Raw genomic sequence first — 17,584 nt, forward strand, 5'->3', positions numbered from 1 at the left:
TGGGCAATTATATAACATTTCCCTCTGAAAGAGTCTGGGCCCGCTTAGCTCAGTGGTAGAGCGTGAGGCTTTTAACCTTAAGGTCGTGGGTTCGACACCCACAGCGGGCGTATGTATCCTTCGGCGTCGTTTTTGCACCACATGTTCGCAACATGTGGGGCGGTTTACGCCTCCACATCCGCTTCCTTCTTGCCTTTGTCTCCCTGTTAGTAGGCAAATGCGGATTATCAAAACTAGCGTGAGACGGCCAGTTGCTTTTTTCAACACCCTCATATCTGGTCATTTGCACTTTCCGAACAATATATACACAGTGTTTAATTGAAAAAAAAAAAAAAGATTTGACCCCGCAAATCGAAATAATCTATATACAATACAGTGTCAAACTGCACAATAAAATATACACATTCCAAAAAAAAAAGGAAAACGCAAACTAAATTTGCACCCACTTGCCCAATTCTTGTTCTCGCAGATTGGCATTTCCAGTAGGTCCCATCACGGGTACAGTCTTTTTCCGTCGTAACCCATGCACGACATCCTCAATTAATCTTCTCCAATCTCTTAAAAGAGCACGCTGTACGCCAAAAATGAGGAAAACCCAAAAGCCGACTAGACCTGCTACTGCATAGGCCGCAATGACCATCCCATAGGATGGCATGAAGGTGGCGAATCTCTTTGCACATGTAGCGTGCGCTGTTAATGGTGGTTGGGTGAGCATGCAGGCTAAGAAGCCGCGTACTTCCGGGGTAGAGGGTTTGATGGATGAGATCGCGTTGGTCAGAATTTGATAAAAAACCTGGATAGTTCACGAGGTTAGATAAAAGTGTTTTGTGCACCGTCGCTACGGCAAACGAGGAAAAAATAGACTACTCACAAAGTAGGTGACATAGGTTGTCAAAAAGACAGCACCCAACAGCAATGCTCTCCAGTTCAACTTGACCAACTGCATGATCTGCCTTCGGGTGCTCATTGTTGTAGATGCTCCACCGCTAACTGAACCAGGCTTATCCATCTCATATGGCTCATCCTGACTGTGAATCGATGACGCCCGTCGGGCAATCCGCGCAATATGGACAAAGGTCACCAAGTTGGCGAAAACAGTTGGTATGATCAACACTCCTTGCACACCAAATACGTGTTTAATGGCTGAATCGCTGGCGACGAAGCAAAGGGCGCCTGTGGAGGCGTCAATGTCGTTCATGATCACTGCGATCGTAGTGAGGATAGCTGGAAGGCCCCAGCACGCAATCAGGCCGACAGGTTTGTATCGATCCAAAATTGTGGATTTGTGAACGATCGTAAAGTGCCTACATATTAAGTGTTAAAAACGAAATTCCTTGACAGTCCTCCTGAGAGAAATGCGTAACGTACAGGTTCCATATCATATAACAGCCCCAAAACACTGTGGCATGCACGCCGAGTAAAACCCACGCTGCTTGTAGCCCACACAGCTTATTGTTGAAAGCGTTGCTTCGACTCACGCCATCTGCTGCACATTGAATATTCCTCACATTCGGCAACGTCCAGAGAGAGACACCCATCCATATGCAGGCCGCAATGGCAAAGTGTAACACAATGTCTGCTGGGTGTTCTCGTCGTCCAGGTAGAACAGCGTACGAGACAACGACGTATAGAGACAGAATAAACGCTACTAGGTGTACAATCTGGTGCACCCTGACTTGCGTATCAAATTCGCCTGGTGGATGCAGAAACTCCTCAGCAGGACAGGGGGCACAGCAAGGCCCGTTGCAAGTATCGGGCCCTCTTGATAGGGGCCAGTACGGATTGCGAATGAGTGGATATTTACATGGAAAGTCATTGACTATTAGAGCAAGAGTGTGATGTTAGCGCCATCATTCGGGTAATATACTTTTCCGCCATAATACATACCGACGACGGCAAGTTGTTCTTCAGATTTTACACAGGTCCCTCCACTGACGGTGTCATCCACCAAAGGTCTTGTTCGCCCGAACGCTGCATCTGTAGCGCCATCACATGCGGGCAATGCGAACGCAATACCAGCGCTTTCGAGCACAGGTTGACACAGATCAATCACTTTTTGGCAACTGCTTTTACAGACTCTTTCTTCAGTTGGCGTAGTCTGCGTCTGGTTTGCCTCACATCGTGGTAGTTTTTCAGCGCACAAGAAGGCCTGGAGAGCAGACCCGCATTGAAAGTTCAGAAGCTGGATATCAAGGAGTTTCCCTGCGAGTGGCGATGTCTGGAAGGCAGCTTCAAGAACGAGGCTTGCATTTCGGGGCACAGAGGTCTGGTACGTTATACCATAGGCACTACATACGCCTCTATATGGGCTTGGTGTGCATGTCGCTTGGGATGAGGCTGGAGGTGTAAGGAGGACGAGGACGAGGATGAGGGCGAAGAGGACGGATGAATGCAGAGTGTTCAAATGTCCCCTTAATGACATGAGTGCTGACAGAAAGCGTTGTGATATCCTTTAATGTAAAAACAATGGTGAGAAAGAAGTTGAAGGCTCTTTTTGTTATGTTGTCCCAAAGAGAGAGAAGCAATAGAAAAGAGTGGCGTGCCAACCTTTAAAGTTCCTCCTTTCTTTTGCCTCAAAAACAGAGGAAAAGTGTTGCTGTCACAGAAAAGAGGCCAGTTGGTTGCTGTGTGTGTGGTGTGTGGTGGTGGGGGAGAAGAAGGCGTTTGAATAAAAAAATCAGGCGAGTAAAAAGCTGTGGCCACCAACCCATAAATTGTCTCCAATAGTTAAAGAGAGAAGGAAAACCCTTTGAACTTGAGTAATCAAAAGCCAGTGTAAAGAGAGAATTAGTGGACCGGGTCCTTTCCCTCTCCATACCAGCTGCCAGCAACCAAAAAGTCATTTGAAAGAGGAAGATTAGTAAAGAATGTCACAGCCATGAGAGAAGAAAGAGAGGGTTAGCCGTTTGAACTCTTGAGCCGTTGTTTCAAAGTGCCCCCCAACGCCCAAATGTTCCCATACTCTACTTTTTTTTCCAAAAAGGCAAACAACGCGTTTTGCTTGCAAGTTGAAAGAAACCAGAGAGGAACGCCACGCTTTTCTTTTTATTACTATTGGCCGCAAGTTTAAAGTTTGTGGCGGCAGGATTCTTTTTTGAACCATCTTTACCAGCAACCCTTGCATCATTAATATGAACACAGCAAATACACATGGTACAGATGGAATGATGGGACAGGTCAGAGCAGTTTGTCTCCGTGTCCTTCAAATGGGACTGGGTGAATCGTTTCCTCACAGCGGCCAGTAGTGTTGTTTCGCAACCAATGACCAATGTAAAGGATACAGACAGTAATGCAATTGTTTTTTTTTTTTTTTTTTTTGCACGAAACGCATATTTCCACAATGTACCATAGCCAGGAAATGCACCGCAGAGTCTGGTTGTCGGCGAGATATAATAATCTTTAGGGAAACTCGAGGCAGGGTCGTAAGGCTGTGAATACCAAGCTATTCCTCCAAAAGATCATTAGAAGCCTCCTTGTAATGCACACAAAGAAAGGACGCTCCGTCCTCTTGGCTCATATGAATTATTGGACAGCACCTGCTACAAGGAGATATACCCATGGACATTATTACAAAATAAAAAGAGTTTCGCATCCCAAAACCATGTCCCCCTCACATGTCACTCATCGGAGCTTGCGTTTTGGATACATCTCCCAGTGCTGCCGAGTCTTCTACCCGATCCAACACTTGCAGGTTCTAAGCCAAAGGTAACCCAAGTTGCTGGACCTGTCTTGGTGTCCGTTTTGAATGTAAGAGTGGGAGATGGACTTGACGGCCTGTAGCAAGTTTAGTTGGCGCTCGCCAAGAAAATTAAATATTTATGAAACGCATCGAGGCCCGGTTGCTGTAAAGGACATGACCGTAGGAAATTAATTGCAATGTGAGGCGGAATTCTTGAATATGAAACGATCGCAGATGGACTGCAGTCCAGCGCGAGACATTTACATCACCAATAGTGATACGGAGGAGTATGTTCAGTGAGATATTTAACCACGAAGAGTGCTCATGTCCAAAAATGGATAATCCCGGCTCAAATGCAATAGATTCCTCTAGACATCACGAATGCTCTTGGTAAGATGCTGTTCTTACAACCGATTCAGACAGCCATTGACAGCGTTCTGGGACGTACTCTTCGAGGAGGACACGGATAGAAACATTTAACGGGACAGGTAGCTCCTCATGGCGGTTGTTGGGCCGAATCTTATCCCCAGTATATTTCGTACGATTTCTACATGATTTTGTTTTTAGAAAAATAGCGGTCTGCATGCATAGCAAAATCACAAGGCAGGAGACGGGCAGATGGCACAGTTCGCGGATGTTTACGTAAGCAGAATGTTTCGATTTTTTCCTTTTGTTCTGCGACTGGGCTTACAATACTTACGGAAAGCCGCCATTATTATTCTTCTCGTGAGGGTCCGATTGTGGATCAGCACCTGGGCGTGATTCATGTCCCTCGGGCATGGAACGCTTAAAAGGAGTAGGGGAGAGTACCTCCCCACCGTTATCTGATACCTATTCGACCAAAGTTCATGGAAGGCACACATAGACCCCTCGCTGTCCCATTTCACATTGCAGCAGCAGCGGCTTCGATGCCAATGACATCGCCCTCCGCTCGGCAGATGGCTGCTTGGATGACACGCGCGCGAGGGCGGTGGGAGGAGCTACATGTGCCAAAGTTCAAGAGACACAGTGCTTTGGCGGATTTGGTGTTTGGATCGGCGGCGGGTCTGACGAGCAAGTTGGTTGAGCATCCATTTGATACCATCAAAGGTGCGTTTCCAGACATAAAGTAACGTTGGTTTGGGCAAAAGTCTGACCGCAGTTCTTTTGTGGTAAATTATAGTGCGTCTTCAGACTCAACCCGTTGGAGGAGGAGCACGTATGTATGCAGGTTCATTGGATTGCCTGCGAAAAACCATTGCTGGCGATGGTCCAGCTGGCCTGTTTCGCGGAATCGCTCCACCTGTAAGTGCCAAGTTATCGTCTCCCTCGATCAGTCATTATCTAATATCAGTGGTCAACGCTATGACAATAGTTGGTCGGATCCATGTTGGAACACGCTGTTCTCTTCTCCGCCTATGTCGGATTTAAGCCTGTTGTGCACTCTGTTCTCGCGGGCGATCCAGTTTCCAGCGCCGACGGCAATTACACGTACACAGATATTGCAGTCTCGGGCGCGTTAGCAGGGGTCTTTGCATCCTTCGTCCTGACACCACTGGAACTTATCAAATGCAAGCAGCAAGTGTCAGAATCTCCCTCATCCAGCGGTCCTGCCACGTCCCGATCGAGTATTGCCATTGCCCTCGAAACACTAAAGAAGAATGGTATATCCGGTCTTTTCCGAGGCCAGACTGGTACTCTCCTTCGCGAGATGGCCGGGGGTGCTGCCTGGTTCGGAATCTATGAAATCGCTTGCAACACTTTTGCCTCCAACACGCGCAAGAGAGAAGAGTTAAAGCCTTGGGAGCTGATGCTTTCCGGTTCTCTTGCTGGAATCGGCTACAATTCTGCCTTGTTCCCAGCGGATGTCGTCAAGAGCATTCAACAGACTGAAGAGGAGATGGCTCGCTTGAACAGCACGTTAGGGACAGCCGTGCGACGACGAGCTTTTATGGACGTTGCGAAAGGGTTGTATCATGGAGAAGGTATCAAGGGGTTTTATAGAGGCTTTGGTGTTACCCTTTGCCGGTCCGTCCCGGGCAGCGCAATTATTGTGGCAACCTATGAGCTCATGTCAAAATACTGTGCCGAGTAGTCAGGGGGTAGTATAGGTTGGATGATATCCCTTTTTTTTGGCTTTTGCGCAATGTACATAGGTAGAGAGATTAGATACGTCTTCAGGATTAGACTAGTCAATACATTTGTCCAATTATGATTTATTTCTGGCTTGACCCTTTCAGCACTGAATCATGATTGCCCCATAGTACACACGAATTGGCGTGTTTCCACGTATTTAAGGATGAAGAAAGAAACAATTACTTTGGAGTTCCATCAAATAACGCATAATACTCAATGGATGAAACGGTGCATCTCTATCTTTTATTTAGCCACGGGCGGCCTTCACGTCCGGGAAAAAGTCTTTGTAGGAAAAGTCCAGGACTTGCTTCCGTTTGGTATGGTTGGTATGTATGCTGTGATAAGGACTACACCTGTCAACACAACAACTTATAATAAACCAGGATCATTGAGAACTGGAACATATTCTCTCACCTGTCACCTAACCCTATCCATCATGGTCTATACTTCAGTGGCCAGTGAACCGCACAGACAGCCAAATGATCGGCGATTACATCAGCGTATTTGACACGTCAAAAAGCCTTGTCAAAAGCTGCGATGATGCCTGTTGCCACTTGCTGCTCATTGCGAACAAAACAGAGTAGACTGCGAGAAGAATGGAAGCAGAAGCATCTAGCGCCGGAAAAAAACGAAAGCATCCCGACAATGACATCATAACTCTGAATGTCGGTGGGTCGGAATACACGACAACAGTGACCACCCTAACATGTCGCTATCCCGAGTCGTTCTTTGCTACCTTGGCGCGTTATCATGTTGAACACGAGCAGCCTTTCCGAGCCGCCATGAAAGACAATGATGGACGATTATTCCTGGACGCTGACGGTCCGTCATTTGGCATGCTTTTGAACTTTTTAAGATCCGGTTGTATGGATTTACAACAATGCCAGGTGAATATGTTATACCCGTTTTTGGATGCTATTAGACTCTGGGTTACAAATGCATGCTTCGATTAGATTTTGGAAACTCTTCGCGCAACTGCGGACTATTACAATCTGCCTGAGGCAGTGCGTCAAATTGACCTTGAAATATCCCGTCGAGACAAAATCTCCTACTTGGAGGAACAAACCCGGTCGCTTCGCAAACAACTCAAGCAATTGAGAGAGTACGTGGAAAAGATCAAACCAGGAAAATTGGTTGATCCAAAGTTTGCCAGAATGGGTGAGAAAGTGCAGAGCACATTGGTTCGGTTATCGGTGCAACAACCACGATGTGGAAAGATTGTTGGAATCAGGCAGGATGAGGTGTGGGTGCAATGGGAAGATCGATCTGTCAGCATCTGTAGATTGCGGGAGAAAACCGGCGTAGGTTTGAAATACGTGTGATGTTTAGACCTTTTGTGTTGCGCGGCGCCTATGAATTTTGTCGGAGCAGCTTCCATATATATATATATGTCAGAAAGTACCATACAACGGATATTCTCATGTACCTGCGAAACTATTCGCATATGAGAGGAGTAATATACAGAATAAATTACCAATATCGCAAATCTAAAACTTGCGAAAATCATCGAAGCAGAGTTCGAACAACAATGAGGTCTTTGGCATGAGTTGGCCTGGGTCATAGAAAAGTGTTATCGCGCTTTATAGCGACGTACACGGAATCGCCGATGCAGGGTTGGCGGAGTCGTTGGGGGTGGTCTATCAGGACAAAGAGGATATCAACAAGTATTTTTCATTCAAAAGATGCAGCTGGTCGTACCTCGGTATTAGGTGCGGGTTGTGAGGAGGAAGAGAAGGCAATTGTACATTTTGAGGAATTGATTTGGACGGTCCATTCGTCCATTCTATGCTAGGTGGTGTGAGCGGATCAGCAATGGAGGACCGTTGTGGGGCTGTCGGCTCCGTGACTGTCGCAGAGCTAACCGTCTTGCTCAGGCTGACTCCAGGATCGCCTGGCAAGTCTCGCAACATTTTTTCTATCCGTTTATAGTCCACTGGATCTTCATAATCCAATCCTGCTAGATATTTCCACATCTCTACCATGGGAGAAGGTAGACCGTAAGTTACGTGTCCCTCTTTTCCAACATCCGCTTCGTGATAGGCAGCCTTAATAGTTGCAATTCGGTCCTTTTCTTTTCCTCGCCAAGGTAATGAGCCAGTGATGAACTCCACCAGCAGATAAAAAAATGTCCACATGTCATCTACAGGTCCGAGGTCTTGACCTTTGTGTGCTCGAAGTGAGGCATAGCGGGAGGTACCACGAAATCCTACTTTTGGTCGAGCCTACAAGAGTATTCATCAAGTTTCCAGACAGGCATCAGAGTCACAAACAGGGAATTGTAACCGACCTCTCTGATTGTGCCATATCCATTTAGGAACTTTCTAGACAGCCCAAAATCAATCATATACACCCTTGCTCCGGCGAGCGGTTTATCCAGCGAATAATCTGGCCCGACGCAAAAGTTTCCTGGTTTGATATCCCGATGCACAACACCGATGCCATGTAGCGCTTGAATGGCTTGTAACATCTGAAGAGCGAGCTCGGTCACAGTCTGGAGCGGGAAACGATGACCGGGAGTATTTCTGCGAATTTCAGACAGACTAGAAATATGCCAAAGAACAGGGTGGATATCGCAGGTCTGTCGTTAATGTCACTGCATGTGCAACCTACTTTGGTCCCAATAGCTGCATCACCATAAAGTGATACACCGGTAGCGGCTTTGCATCCTGTCCAGCCTTCTTCTCGGTATCATTGCTCGTAATTGCAAATCTTCCAGATCCAACAAATTCAGCAATCCAATGACTCGAATTCGACCCGGCAACACCCAGCTTCCTCAATATTGCAATCTCCAATTTCAAGACCTGCTTCTTACTCGTAGGCGGCTCAATTTTAATAGCGACAGGCTTCTGGGTATGGAGATCAAATGCAGAATGAACTTCTCCAAAAGCACCCTTTCCGATTGGGTGAAGCTACAAAAAAAACCACATGTTAGTTTGTGAATGATTGCAATGACACGATGATCTATACGAACAATTTTCCACCGCTTGTGAATAATAACTCCTTCTAGGTTGGGAGTAGAGGACATGGACGAGGTACAATTGACGGCCGTAAGCATTCTGCATTGGGCTGCAGTTGCTCCCAAGTTCCTCTGGGCTTTGCTATGTAAAAACAGATGATGACAGAGCTAAGGTCCGTGCGCAGCAAAACGCGTCCTCGTAAGCGTTCGAATATGACGCGGTGCAAGGATCTGGACCCGTGTTCCCCGTGTGGGATGCACTATTGTTTGCTGTTTCTGAGGGTTAAAGCAGACTGGTTCGATAGGACCAATGGCCACTAGTTACGCACTTGGTTCAACCTTCAACATGTATCGACCCAGGCATTTGGTCACTAACTCTTCTGGCGCTTGGGAGTCGCGACACACATGTTAGCGCTCGTAACTCGGAAGCTGTAAGTCTCTGACATCTGGATTCATTGGCTTCATTCAGACTTAGAGAGCAAGGGTGCTCCGCTATCAGAGGAAATTAAACCTAGTGTGACTCATGCACAAAAGTCTGTTCTGCAGCTTGAATGCCTTACAATATTGCTTTCCACTGTCCAATAAGCCAACGTACAAAAAAAAGCGAATTTCGACTGCCCAGTGTGACATGTATGATACCTCTGGGGCTACGAAAACACCAATGCGTGAACTGATTGCAGATTGGCACCAGATCATTGCAATGATACGCGCTGTTTCTCCATTCTATGCGCATGATACAGCCTTCGGAGTAGATGGGCGGATATCATAGAATTCACATCAATAAAGTTCGCTTTTCTATTCTATTCATTGGACAAATTCCGTGGATCCAAAAGGCACTCAACCTGCAAGGCTGGGAGGTGGGAAACGAGATCCCTCTTACCGGTCGTCACAGTCGAAAGTCATTGAGAGATATTTTGTCCCCATGGTTCCTTGCGTTACTAATGGGCTTGAATTTCCCATGACTTGGAAACTTTAATTTAAAGTGACGCGTGGCTTGAATGTGGGGTGGGGTAAGATCTCTGACCTCGACCATTTAGTCATTGCATTCTGAACTACCTTCCACGCCAATGACATCTCAGCTGGACACTCTTCTCAATGTGTTGCGAACGACAACTGTCGCCGGAGTCTCGCTTTCGACCATACTTCAAGGAGCGGCCATAGCTATCATTGGTTCGTTTGCCATTTCAAAACTGTCTGGCAAGAAACGTACCGTGGACGCTGCGAAAAAGCCTCGTGATACTGTCCTGCTTTATCAATTCTACACATCAGATAAGGCTAAAGTTCAACTGGTATGCCATGGGCGTTTTGTCGGACTCTTGGATCTCCGAAAATGAAATTGATAGTTCTTGTTCGTTTTAGTCTCCGCCCTGTTTGAAGCTGGAGGCATATCTGAGGGTCAACAAAGTTCCCTACAAAGACTGTCGTGTACACTCTCCCGCAGGATCTCCTAAAAAGACGGCCCCATATGGTATGTATCTTTACCTTGTAATGTTTGGACTTGCATTATCCTTCTTGCTCATAATCCGATTTCTTAGTCGAGTACAATGATATGGGAATGGCTGACAGCACGTTGATTATCGACTGGCTTGAGAAAAATGGGGTAGTTTCTCCCATGGATGCGCATTTAACGCCTGGTAACCGCAATCTTTGGCGCGTTCCCACATGTTCAATTATTGACAATGGCCTTACAGTCGAAAAGGCGCAGGTTGAAGCATTTCGGTATCTATTCGAAGAAGGACTCTACTGGCAGGTAGTTAGTTCAAGCTATCTACAAGAACATCCAATCATATTCTCATCATTCGCATCCCAGATGTTGCATTCTCGTTGGCAGCACGACCCAAATTGGGCATTCGTTCGCAATTTGTTCTTTTTCAAGGTTCCTGGCATTTTCAAGTATATTCTAGCTTTCCTCGTTCGCAGAGGTCAGGTTAAGGCCTTGAAAACACAGAAAATCGGACGCCATACTTTTGAAGAGACTCTAATCTTTAGTGGCAAAGTAATCCAAGGTATGGTCCCATTACAAGACATGTGTCTTGTTGCAACCTCGCTACATTGCTATTTAAATTGAACTAATCAAATGTAACAGCTGCATCGGACTTGCTTGGTGATAAAAAGTACATGCTAAGCAACACACGAATGTGTAGTCTGGATATGATCGCATTCGCCAACCTGTCCAATGTGTTGTACCTGGATCTACCTGATTCGCGAATGCAGCAACAAGTGGTGAGCAACTATTTTACAGTCAAATGCAAAAGCGAGTAGTTCTTTAAATCATTGAATTGGGTACCCCATTAGGCCGCCAAGAAGAATTTAGTAGACTACTGTGATCGAATGATGGCTGAAATATTCCCTAATGGCTATGGCCGTTGATGTTTACAGGTGTGTTTGCCTTATTTAATTCTGTTTTTTATTATGATGCTAATATAACCCTCCCTATTCAAGTGACACTATCTGAAATACCAATCTACGAACTTTTTGCCTTGAGGATACAAGTGGACATTAGAATCTAGATGTTACCTTTCACATTCTGTTAAATCTAAAATGTCAACTATAAGTTCCTTGATTCGCTCTACCTTCCCATCACTGTCCTCTTTTCAAAAATGGCATCTGTTAAACATCCATTTGAAGCGCCATACACACAGCATCACAGTACCAGCTTACAAAAAACCGGCCACCGAACCTTCTTCCGAAAGGACACATCCCCACACCCGGCAGCGAGGTACACTCTGACTGAATTACAACGTACTATCATCTAATCGGATCTTTTGGCCAAAAAAATTCAAGCTGGAAGGAAGGAACTAGCTGCCACGTTGTATCAAAAAAGTCAACAGCTTCTCGTCACCACCCAAAAAATGTAGTTGTTAAACTGACTTTAGTGCAAGTCAGAGTCGTCGGTGCTCTGCCTAATATCTCCCGACCGACACTGACACAGTTTCATCATATTGGACAGCGAGTCGAAAGCCAAATCATGCTTATAAAGTCATGGAAAAGAGCTTGTTCATCGTCGCCTGATGCGGGATCCTGATGCAACCAACATCGGCGACCCGTGTTACTTCTCAAACCCCCATGTAATTTATTGTTGAAGCGGTGCGGATATTCCTCGCATCCTACACCATCTTGAGGTGACATGTACAGGATCGTACCTGCTTACTGCGATAAGGCCCAGCATCTTGGTCAATTGTCGCAAGGCCGAGCGAGAGCCATCAGGCAACGAATTGCATTCAGCCAAAAATCCAGAGTACTTGGACCGCCGTGAGGGTAGTCAGTAAGGTCATCCACCTTGCAAACATCTGCGGCGTCATTCAACAGGGTATGACTGCAGAATCCACCTTGATAGTATAGTGAGATGCGGCAAAGATACGGCTTGCAAAATAAGAGGGATCAATTCATTTTATTGATAAATAAACATCAGCGTAGGCAGGGTAATTCTATAATTCAAACAGAGAACAACGGTGGTCGGCCACACTAAATATGTCCACACAACTAATATACTTCAAGGATGTATCGCTCCTCTTCCTTCAACGCCTCCAATAATTCCGTCGCCTCAGCCTTGGTCATCTCACTCTCAAACGCCTTCACAAGCGCATCTCTCACGTCCGGCACGGGCCAAGTAGGTCCACAAAGGTAGAAAGCACCCTTTTCCTTCAACATCAATCGACCGAGCAACTCAGTGTCCTCTGTAATCTTGTGCTGAATGTACACCTTTTGTTTCTGGTCACGAGAGAAAGCGAGACGCAAGTATGTCAAAAGCCCATCCGCGTGATAGGCTTCCATTTCCTCGCCGTACAGATATTCCATTGCACGGTGGCGCGATCCAAAGTAGAGGACCATTGGACCAACTTTCTTGCCCTGCGCCTTCCAGTAGGCACGTTCTTCAATGAAAGCACGGAAGGGCGCCATACCCGTTCCGAGACCCGACATGATCACGGGTTGGGTGAGTGATGGAGGAAGCTTCATAACGGATGGCTTGATGGTGACTGTAAGGGTTTGTCCAATGGCTGCATCGACAAGGTACCGGGTACATTGACCGAATCGCTCTTTGCCGGACTTGGTACGCCAGTCAACGAGAACAACTAGAAGGTGTACACTGTCAGGGTGCATGCTTTGCGCGGACGAGATCGAGTAGTGACGTGGTTTGATAGCGGGAATAAGATTCACAAGGTCTTCAACAGGTGGGTGGCAGGAGTCAAATTTGACTAACAAGTCGGCGTAGGTGGGCGTTTCATTGTCCGTAAACTTCTGCATGGCGTCCGCATCCGAAAGAAGATTGTGAATCTCCTCGTGTTGCTTAGGGTCTTTGGTGTATCCTAGCATTGCCTGGTAGAATTTTCGACCAGGCTTACCAAAAACGTCCAAAACCTGCGTGAACATTTGCGCAATGGTGCGAACTTCCGATGTGCTTTCACCGTCAGCCGTCTTGCGGTCAACGTACACAACGTCCAGAGGGTTGACACCATAAAATTTAAGGAAACGTTCCACTTCAGCAACATCATTATGTCCATGAACTCCCAAGGCTTCTCCAATGGCATACTTGAGCCCAGTCCCCTTGATATCCATTTCAATGTGGAAAACATTCCTGTCGTAGGTATCAGGGGTGACACGACGATTCTCTGTCACCTTGATTTGATAGGCACCTTCGATATCCGGACGGAGTTTCTTCTCCACCTTGTAAGCTTCAGGAAAGATGACGGGCCAAATGGCGGCATGGCTTTTAACAACACGCGCCGTAGTTTCCTCCTCTTCTTCGACCAGGGGCAATTTTGCAAATGGTAGAGAGTTAGCGACCAGGTTGGGAAGGGAAGCCTTCGCCTCAGGGGTCGGAATATTTTTCAGGGTGACGTGCTGAATCTTGCTCAATGCCCGCTGGATGGCACCGAGCTTCGTCACGATAACACTGCGATCCGTCTCTGACTGAGTGACGTGCTCACCCAAACGCCTGAGAGTAGCAGGGAAGTCGATACCCGGAGCAACCTTCAGGAAGACCGCCTGGAGAATCAACTTCACATACTCGGTGTGAACACCCTTGAATAGCGTGAAATCCTTGGCGATGCCGTTGGCGTCGACAGTTAGCACGTCAATCTTGCGTCGAGAAATCTCACTTTTGATCACATCCGGAACTTCTTTGGCTAGATCATCGCCGGCGAGGTGAGTGTTCAAGACTAGGGAGCCACCATGCTTCACGCTCTGGGCGACGTTATAACGTTGAAGCAGCGACAAATCATGGACAGCAGCATAGTCTGCCGAGTGAATGAGATGGGGCGCCGTGACATTCGAAGTGCCATAACGAAGATAAGTGACGCTAGCAGGATCAATCTGAGTATCATCATGGGCGGTGTAACTCTGAACCGCCACCTGAGGGCCATGCTCCATATCGGCAACAATCTCGGTGCTAACTGCTGAGGTGTGCGACTCCTGAAGATCCCAAAATACCGCTTGAGAAACACCTTCTGCAACATAACGTGCATCTGCCTCAGGCTCCACTGTCTTGCTTTCAAGGACAAAGTCAAAGATTGGGTTGGGGGACGCTGCGTTCCGAAAGAGTTCTTCGACAGCTGCGGGATGGAAATTCTGAATGCCAGCAGCGAAGTGCCCGTTGATGATCGCAGGTATACGGCCTGACCAATGACCTGTGTAGAAGCAAGCTGTGACATCGAGGAACAAGGGCCCATGTCCACTTCCGGCTTTGCCAGATTGATCGATGACCGCCAATCTCTTGACACTCTTGGGAAGGGCGTTGACGAAGTGTACGGCAGACCATGGACGGAGCAAGCGGATGTTAAGAACACCCACTTTAGCACCCTGGTGATTCAAGCGTGTGGCAGCCTCCTGAGCGAGTGCCGCAGCCGGACCCATCGTGACAACTACGGTCTCAGCATCGGGAGCTCCGCTGTATTCAAAGAGCTTGTATCGACGACCAAAAGCGTGTTCGAGTTTGTTCATTGCGTCCTCCACAGCATGCACAAGGTCCCGACTGTCTGCAGGCACTTGTGCAACATGTTCAAGGTCCTTGTATTCAATGACCTTAGCCTTCACAGTTTCCCTCGCAATCCGGGCACCATCGAAGAAGTGTAGAATTGGCGTTTTGGCCGAGTCTGCCGCAACATGAGCAACGATGGCGAGATCATGAGCTTCTTGAACGCTTGCAGAGTTCAAGAGACCAAATCCAGTGTAGGAGGCAGCGATGATGTTGGAGTAATCCGTGATAACAGAGAACTCGTTCGTGATACTTTGGGCAGCAACGTGAAATACGACTGGTTGACGTGCGTGGGCAATTTGATACATGGAGGGAATCATCAATGGAAGAGCTTCAGAGGAAACAACCGCTGTGACCTTTGCACCAGTAGAGATTGCTCCGTGAACCGCGCTCGCTGCTCCAGAACGCGTGCTCATCGTGGCCACCTTGTGCGATTGTCCATATGCATTTGCGACGGCGTGATCAGCCCAAGTTATCATCTCTTCACCAACGTATCCCGACGTCGCAACAGGGTAGATGAATGATAGGTCGGTCAAGCCGTACGCCACATGAGATGCGGCTGTGTGGCCATTAATGCATTTGACAGTTCCAATGCGTTCGGACGCTACGGCTTTTTTCTCGGTGATAGCAGAGTACGCAGAGAACGGTTTGGCCTCGGTGCTAGGCCGCGACACAGGAACTGACGTGACCTGGGAAGTTTTGGCGACGTGCTGCAAAGGTTGTGCTCTATCGAGCTGGACCACCCGCCCAATAATCAAAGTTGCCAAACCGACGAAGTTTGCTTTCCGCGCTAGTGCGGCGATCGTGGAAACAGTAGCCTTCAGGGTCGAATTCCCCTGGGCAACGGCAACAGGAAGGTCTTCTGGATAACCATTCTGCAACAGCACCGCTGCTACATTCTGCAGATGCGCTGTGTCCACTGAGGCTACAACCGTTGCTGAGCTACGGTAGGTTGGGTACGCATGCGATCCCGATTTCACCAATACAATGTTATCAGCAACTCCCTCAGCTGTCAGCGATATTCCGGTAAGAGATGGCACGGCAAATGCAGACGACATCCCAGGCATGATTTGCGCTTCGAAACCATTTCGACGGAAAAAGCCAACTTCGTCTGCTGCCCCACCGAACACGAGTGCATCACCAGACACCAAGCGTACAACGTCATTTCCGCGCTTGAGGGAAATCAATGCAACTTCCTCCAATTGTGCCTCCAAAGCCGAGCGTTTGTTGGTTGGCGTCAATACGATAAGCTGACCGGTTACAACTTCAAGGATATCTTGGGACACGTCAGGGTCAGCTACAACGACATCAGCGGAGTTGATGGCATTGTATGCTGCTCTCGTCAACAACTCTACATCACCCGTTCCCGCACTGACAAAGCGTAGAACACCGCTGCGAACTTTGTAGGGAGCTACCTGTTCACCGCCTTCTTCATAGATCTTTGCAATTCGCTCAATTTCCTCATTCGTGAGCTCCGCAAGTTTATCAAATGGCCAGGTCTCGGAGATGCGAGTGATAAAGCTCATACGACGCGCGGCGGCTGAAGGATCCGCGGCCCGCAGACGCTGTCGCAACACACTGAGACGCTGAATTGCAAGTCCAGCATTTGGTGGAAGCGAGTTCGCGACGTAACGTCTAAGCTTGCCAGCGAGATGTGGTCCATTGCCGTTTGTTGAAACGGCAACCTGTAGGGCATGATCACGGTATGTTGACATGAACCAAAAGTCCGATACCTCTGGGGCGTCGGCTACGTTAACGGGAACCTTCCTTTGTTTTGAAAGAGCGGCAACGTGTCTCGACCCCTGTGCATTCTCCCATGCTACCAACACCATAGACTTCCCCTCCAAATCCCTCTCTACGAAATCTCGGTTAAACCAGGTCAATTCTCCTCTATTGACGCGAGCCCGCAAAGACCCAGACAAGCTGCTCTCTGGTGCGACGAGAGTGACATATGCGTCTGCTTCAAGGGCGAAAAAAGCTCGTTGAGCGGCTACATCGTTTCCACCAACCACTAGCACATTCCTAGAGGTAAGACAATCAATAAAATGTCCATTCGTCCTTGAACCACAAAGACATGTCCCATACCTTCCAGCAATACTCCATGCGAGGATAAGGGAAGCCCCGCCGCGCGCGACGGGAGCAGCTTCTTCAGCTGTGAGAACCATCGCAAAGGTGGTGCGCTGAACAAGCGAAAAAAGGGAATGGGGGAGAAATAAAGTCGGACGGGATGAAAGGCCAAAAGGTCAAAAAGGCCCCAGAATAAAATATAAAAAAAAAAAACAGCTGCTGCAAAACGTTCTTTTGATGAGTAATGGGCATTTTTAAAAGATCTAATCAAATCCCAATCCAACAAAAATTACGAATTCACCATCCAATCAAAATCGGAGCTGATCGCACCATACAATATGCCTAAATATAGATATATGAGATATTATCTAATTTTTAGGTAAGCAACAACTCCTCACGATCACTTTCATGATCAGTTGGCAAACATCTTCCTCCGTTCAAAGGTTTAATAAAGGTGGGCCGTGCAAAAAACCTAGACGGCACAAGTATTGCATTTATTTTGATTACTTTATTACGTGTGTCCGAATGACTGCATGTGACGTTGCATGCTGCTGAGTGTCGTCTGTCGTGTTCGCCATGCCCTGCAATTTCCTCCTTTTGCGATCAGCGATTGCAAATGAGCTCCTGTGCAATATTGGAATGGTATTTAATGAAATATCTACTGAAAAAGTGTGATGCAGATGAAAATCCCTCTGGACATGACCAAGAAAGACTAGTGAACTATAAATATATCGGAGCATTCCTCGGAAAGAATTTGTTTAATGACGACCCTTAAAATTCTCGACTTGTTCAC

General features: G+C 47.3%; 6 protein-coding genes and 1 non-coding gene across 7 annotated transcripts; 4 read left to right on the forward strand and 3 right to left on the reverse strand.

The window, feature by feature from the left end:
• Positions 1-38: 38 nt before the first annotated feature.
• Positions 39-110, forward strand: SPPG_10139. The gene has a single exon. It is a non-coding gene; the product is annotated as a tRNA-Lys (tRNA).
• Positions 111-253: 143 nt separating this feature from the next.
• SPPG_06172 (uncharacterized protein) lies at positions 254-2,924 on the reverse strand. Its single transcript, XM_016754375.1, has 5 exons — positions 2,548-2,924; positions 1,888-2,450; positions 1,369-1,819; positions 872-1,304; positions 254-793 (listed from the first exon to the last, which is right to left on the reverse strand). Exons 2-5 carry the CDS (start codon positions 2,420-2,422, stop codon positions 431-433), a joined length of 1,782 nt encoding a protein of 593 aa, XP_016606511.1. The 5' UTR covers positions 2,423-2,450; positions 2,548-2,924; the 3' UTR covers positions 254-430.
• Positions 2,925-4,388: 1,464 nt separating this feature from the next.
• On the forward strand, positions 4,389-5,899 carry SPPG_06173 (uncharacterized protein). The gene is made up of 3 exons (XM_016754376.1): positions 4,389-4,768; positions 4,842-4,963; positions 5,034-5,899. The coding sequence occupies exons 1-3, from the start codon at positions 4,528-4,530 to the stop codon at positions 5,751-5,753; spliced, it is 1,083 nt and encodes a 360-aa protein (XP_016606512.1). The 5' UTR covers positions 4,389-4,527; the 3' UTR covers positions 5,754-5,899.
• A 491-nt stretch (positions 5,900-6,390) lies between these two features.
• Positions 6,391-7,116, forward strand: SPPG_06174 (uncharacterized protein; the record flags this gene model as incomplete). Its single annotated transcript, XM_016754377.1, has 2 exons — positions 6,391-6,681; positions 6,748-7,116. The coding sequence occupies 2 exons, from the start codon at positions 6,391-6,393 to the stop codon at positions 7,114-7,116; spliced, it is 660 nt and encodes a 219-aa protein (XP_016606513.1).
• A 20-nt stretch (positions 7,117-7,136) lies between these two features.
• SPPG_06175 (CK1/TTBK protein kinase) lies at positions 7,137-8,990 on the reverse strand. The gene is made up of 5 exons (XM_016754378.1): positions 8,766-8,990; positions 8,405-8,703; positions 8,082-8,334; positions 7,493-8,016; positions 7,137-7,431 (listed from the first exon to the last, which is right to left on the reverse strand). Exons 1-5 carry the CDS (start codon positions 8,847-8,849, stop codon positions 7,365-7,367), a joined length of 1,227 nt encoding a protein of 408 aa, XP_016606514.1. The 5' UTR covers positions 8,850-8,990; the 3' UTR covers positions 7,137-7,364.
• Positions 8,991-9,743: 753 nt separating this feature from the next.
• SPPG_06176 (uncharacterized protein) lies at positions 9,744-11,330 on the forward strand. The gene is made up of 8 exons (XM_016754379.1): positions 9,744-10,039; positions 10,110-10,218; positions 10,286-10,384; positions 10,442-10,500; positions 10,561-10,756; positions 10,837-10,973; positions 11,046-11,129; positions 11,193-11,330. Exons 1-7 carry the CDS (start codon positions 9,818-9,820, stop codon positions 11,118-11,120), a joined length of 897 nt encoding a protein of 298 aa, XP_016606515.1. The 5' UTR covers positions 9,744-9,817; the 3' UTR covers positions 11,121-11,129; positions 11,193-11,330.
• A 792-nt stretch (positions 11,331-12,122) lies between these two features.
• Positions 12,123-17,006, reverse strand: SPPG_06177 (siroheme synthase domain-containing protein). The gene is made up of 2 exons (XM_016754380.1): positions 16,810-17,006; positions 12,123-16,746 (listed from the first exon to the last, which is right to left on the reverse strand). The coding sequence occupies exons 1-2, from the start codon at positions 16,887-16,889 to the stop codon at positions 12,234-12,236; spliced, it is 4,593 nt and encodes a 1,530-aa protein (XP_016606516.1). The 5' UTR covers positions 16,890-17,006; the 3' UTR covers positions 12,123-12,233.
• Between the last annotated feature and the right edge of the window lie 578 nt (positions 17,007-17,584).

This window comes from Spizellomyces punctatus (genome assembly GCF_000182565.1).
Source record: "Spizellomyces punctatus DAOM BR117 chromosome Unknown supercont1.11, whole genome shotgun sequence".
Classification (NCBI taxonomy): Eukaryota; Fungi; Chytridiomycota; class Chytridiomycetes; order Spizellomycetales; family Spizellomycetaceae; genus Spizellomyces; species Spizellomyces punctatus.

Coding starts and splice junctions, on each gene's coding strand:
- SPPG_06177 (XM_016754380.1), bottom strand. CDS start 16,889: ATGGTTCTCACAGCTGAAGAAGCTGCTCCCGTCGCGCGCGGCGGGGCT. Junction 16,747..16,809: donor GCATGGAGTATTGCTGGAAG/GTATGGGACATG, acceptor TCTTACCTCTAG/GAATGTGCTAGTGGTTGGTG.
- SPPG_06172 (XM_016754375.1), bottom strand. CDS start 2,422: ATGTCATTAAGGGGACATTTGAACACTCTGCATTCATCCGTCCTCTTC. Junction 1,305..1,368: donor TGTTATATGATATGGAACCT/GTACGTTACGCA, acceptor CTTAATATGTAG/GCACTTTACGATCGTTCACA. Junction 794..871: donor CAACCTATGTCACCTACTTT/GTGAGTAGTCTA, acceptor TGAACTATCCAG/GTTTTTTATCAAATTCTGAC.
- SPPG_06173 (XM_016754376.1), top strand. CDS start 4,528: ATGGAAGGCACACATAGACCCCTCGCTGTCCCATTTCACATTGCAGCA. Junction 4,769..4,841: donor TCCATTTGATACCATCAAAG/GTGCGTTTCCAG, acceptor GGTAAATTATAG/TGCGTCTTCAGACTCAACCC. Junction 4,964..5,033: donor TTCGCGGAATCGCTCCACCT/GTAAGTGCCAAG, acceptor CTATGACAATAG/TTGGTCGGATCCATGTTGGA.
- SPPG_06175 (XM_016754378.1), bottom strand. CDS start 8,849: ATGCTTACGGCCGTCAATTGTACCTCGTCCATGTCCTCTACTCCCAAC. Junction 8,704..8,765: donor TTCACAAGCGGTGGAAAATT/GTTCGTATAGAT, acceptor TTTTTTTTGTAG/CTTCACCCAATCGGAAAGGG. Junction 8,017..8,081: donor GATATGGCACAATCAGAGAG/GTCGGTTACAAT, acceptor ATACTCTTGTAG/GCTCGACCAAAAGTAGGATT.
- SPPG_06176 (XM_016754379.1), top strand. CDS start 9,818: ATGACATCTCAGCTGGACACTCTTCTCAATGTGTTGCGAACGACAACT. Junction 10,757..10,836: donor TAGTGGCAAAGTAATCCAAG/GTATGGTCCCAT, acceptor CAAATGTAACAG/CTGCATCGGACTTGCTTGGT. Junction 10,974..11,045: donor CGCGAATGCAGCAACAAGTG/GTGAGCAACTAT, acceptor GTACCCCATTAG/GCCGCCAAGAAGAATTTAGT.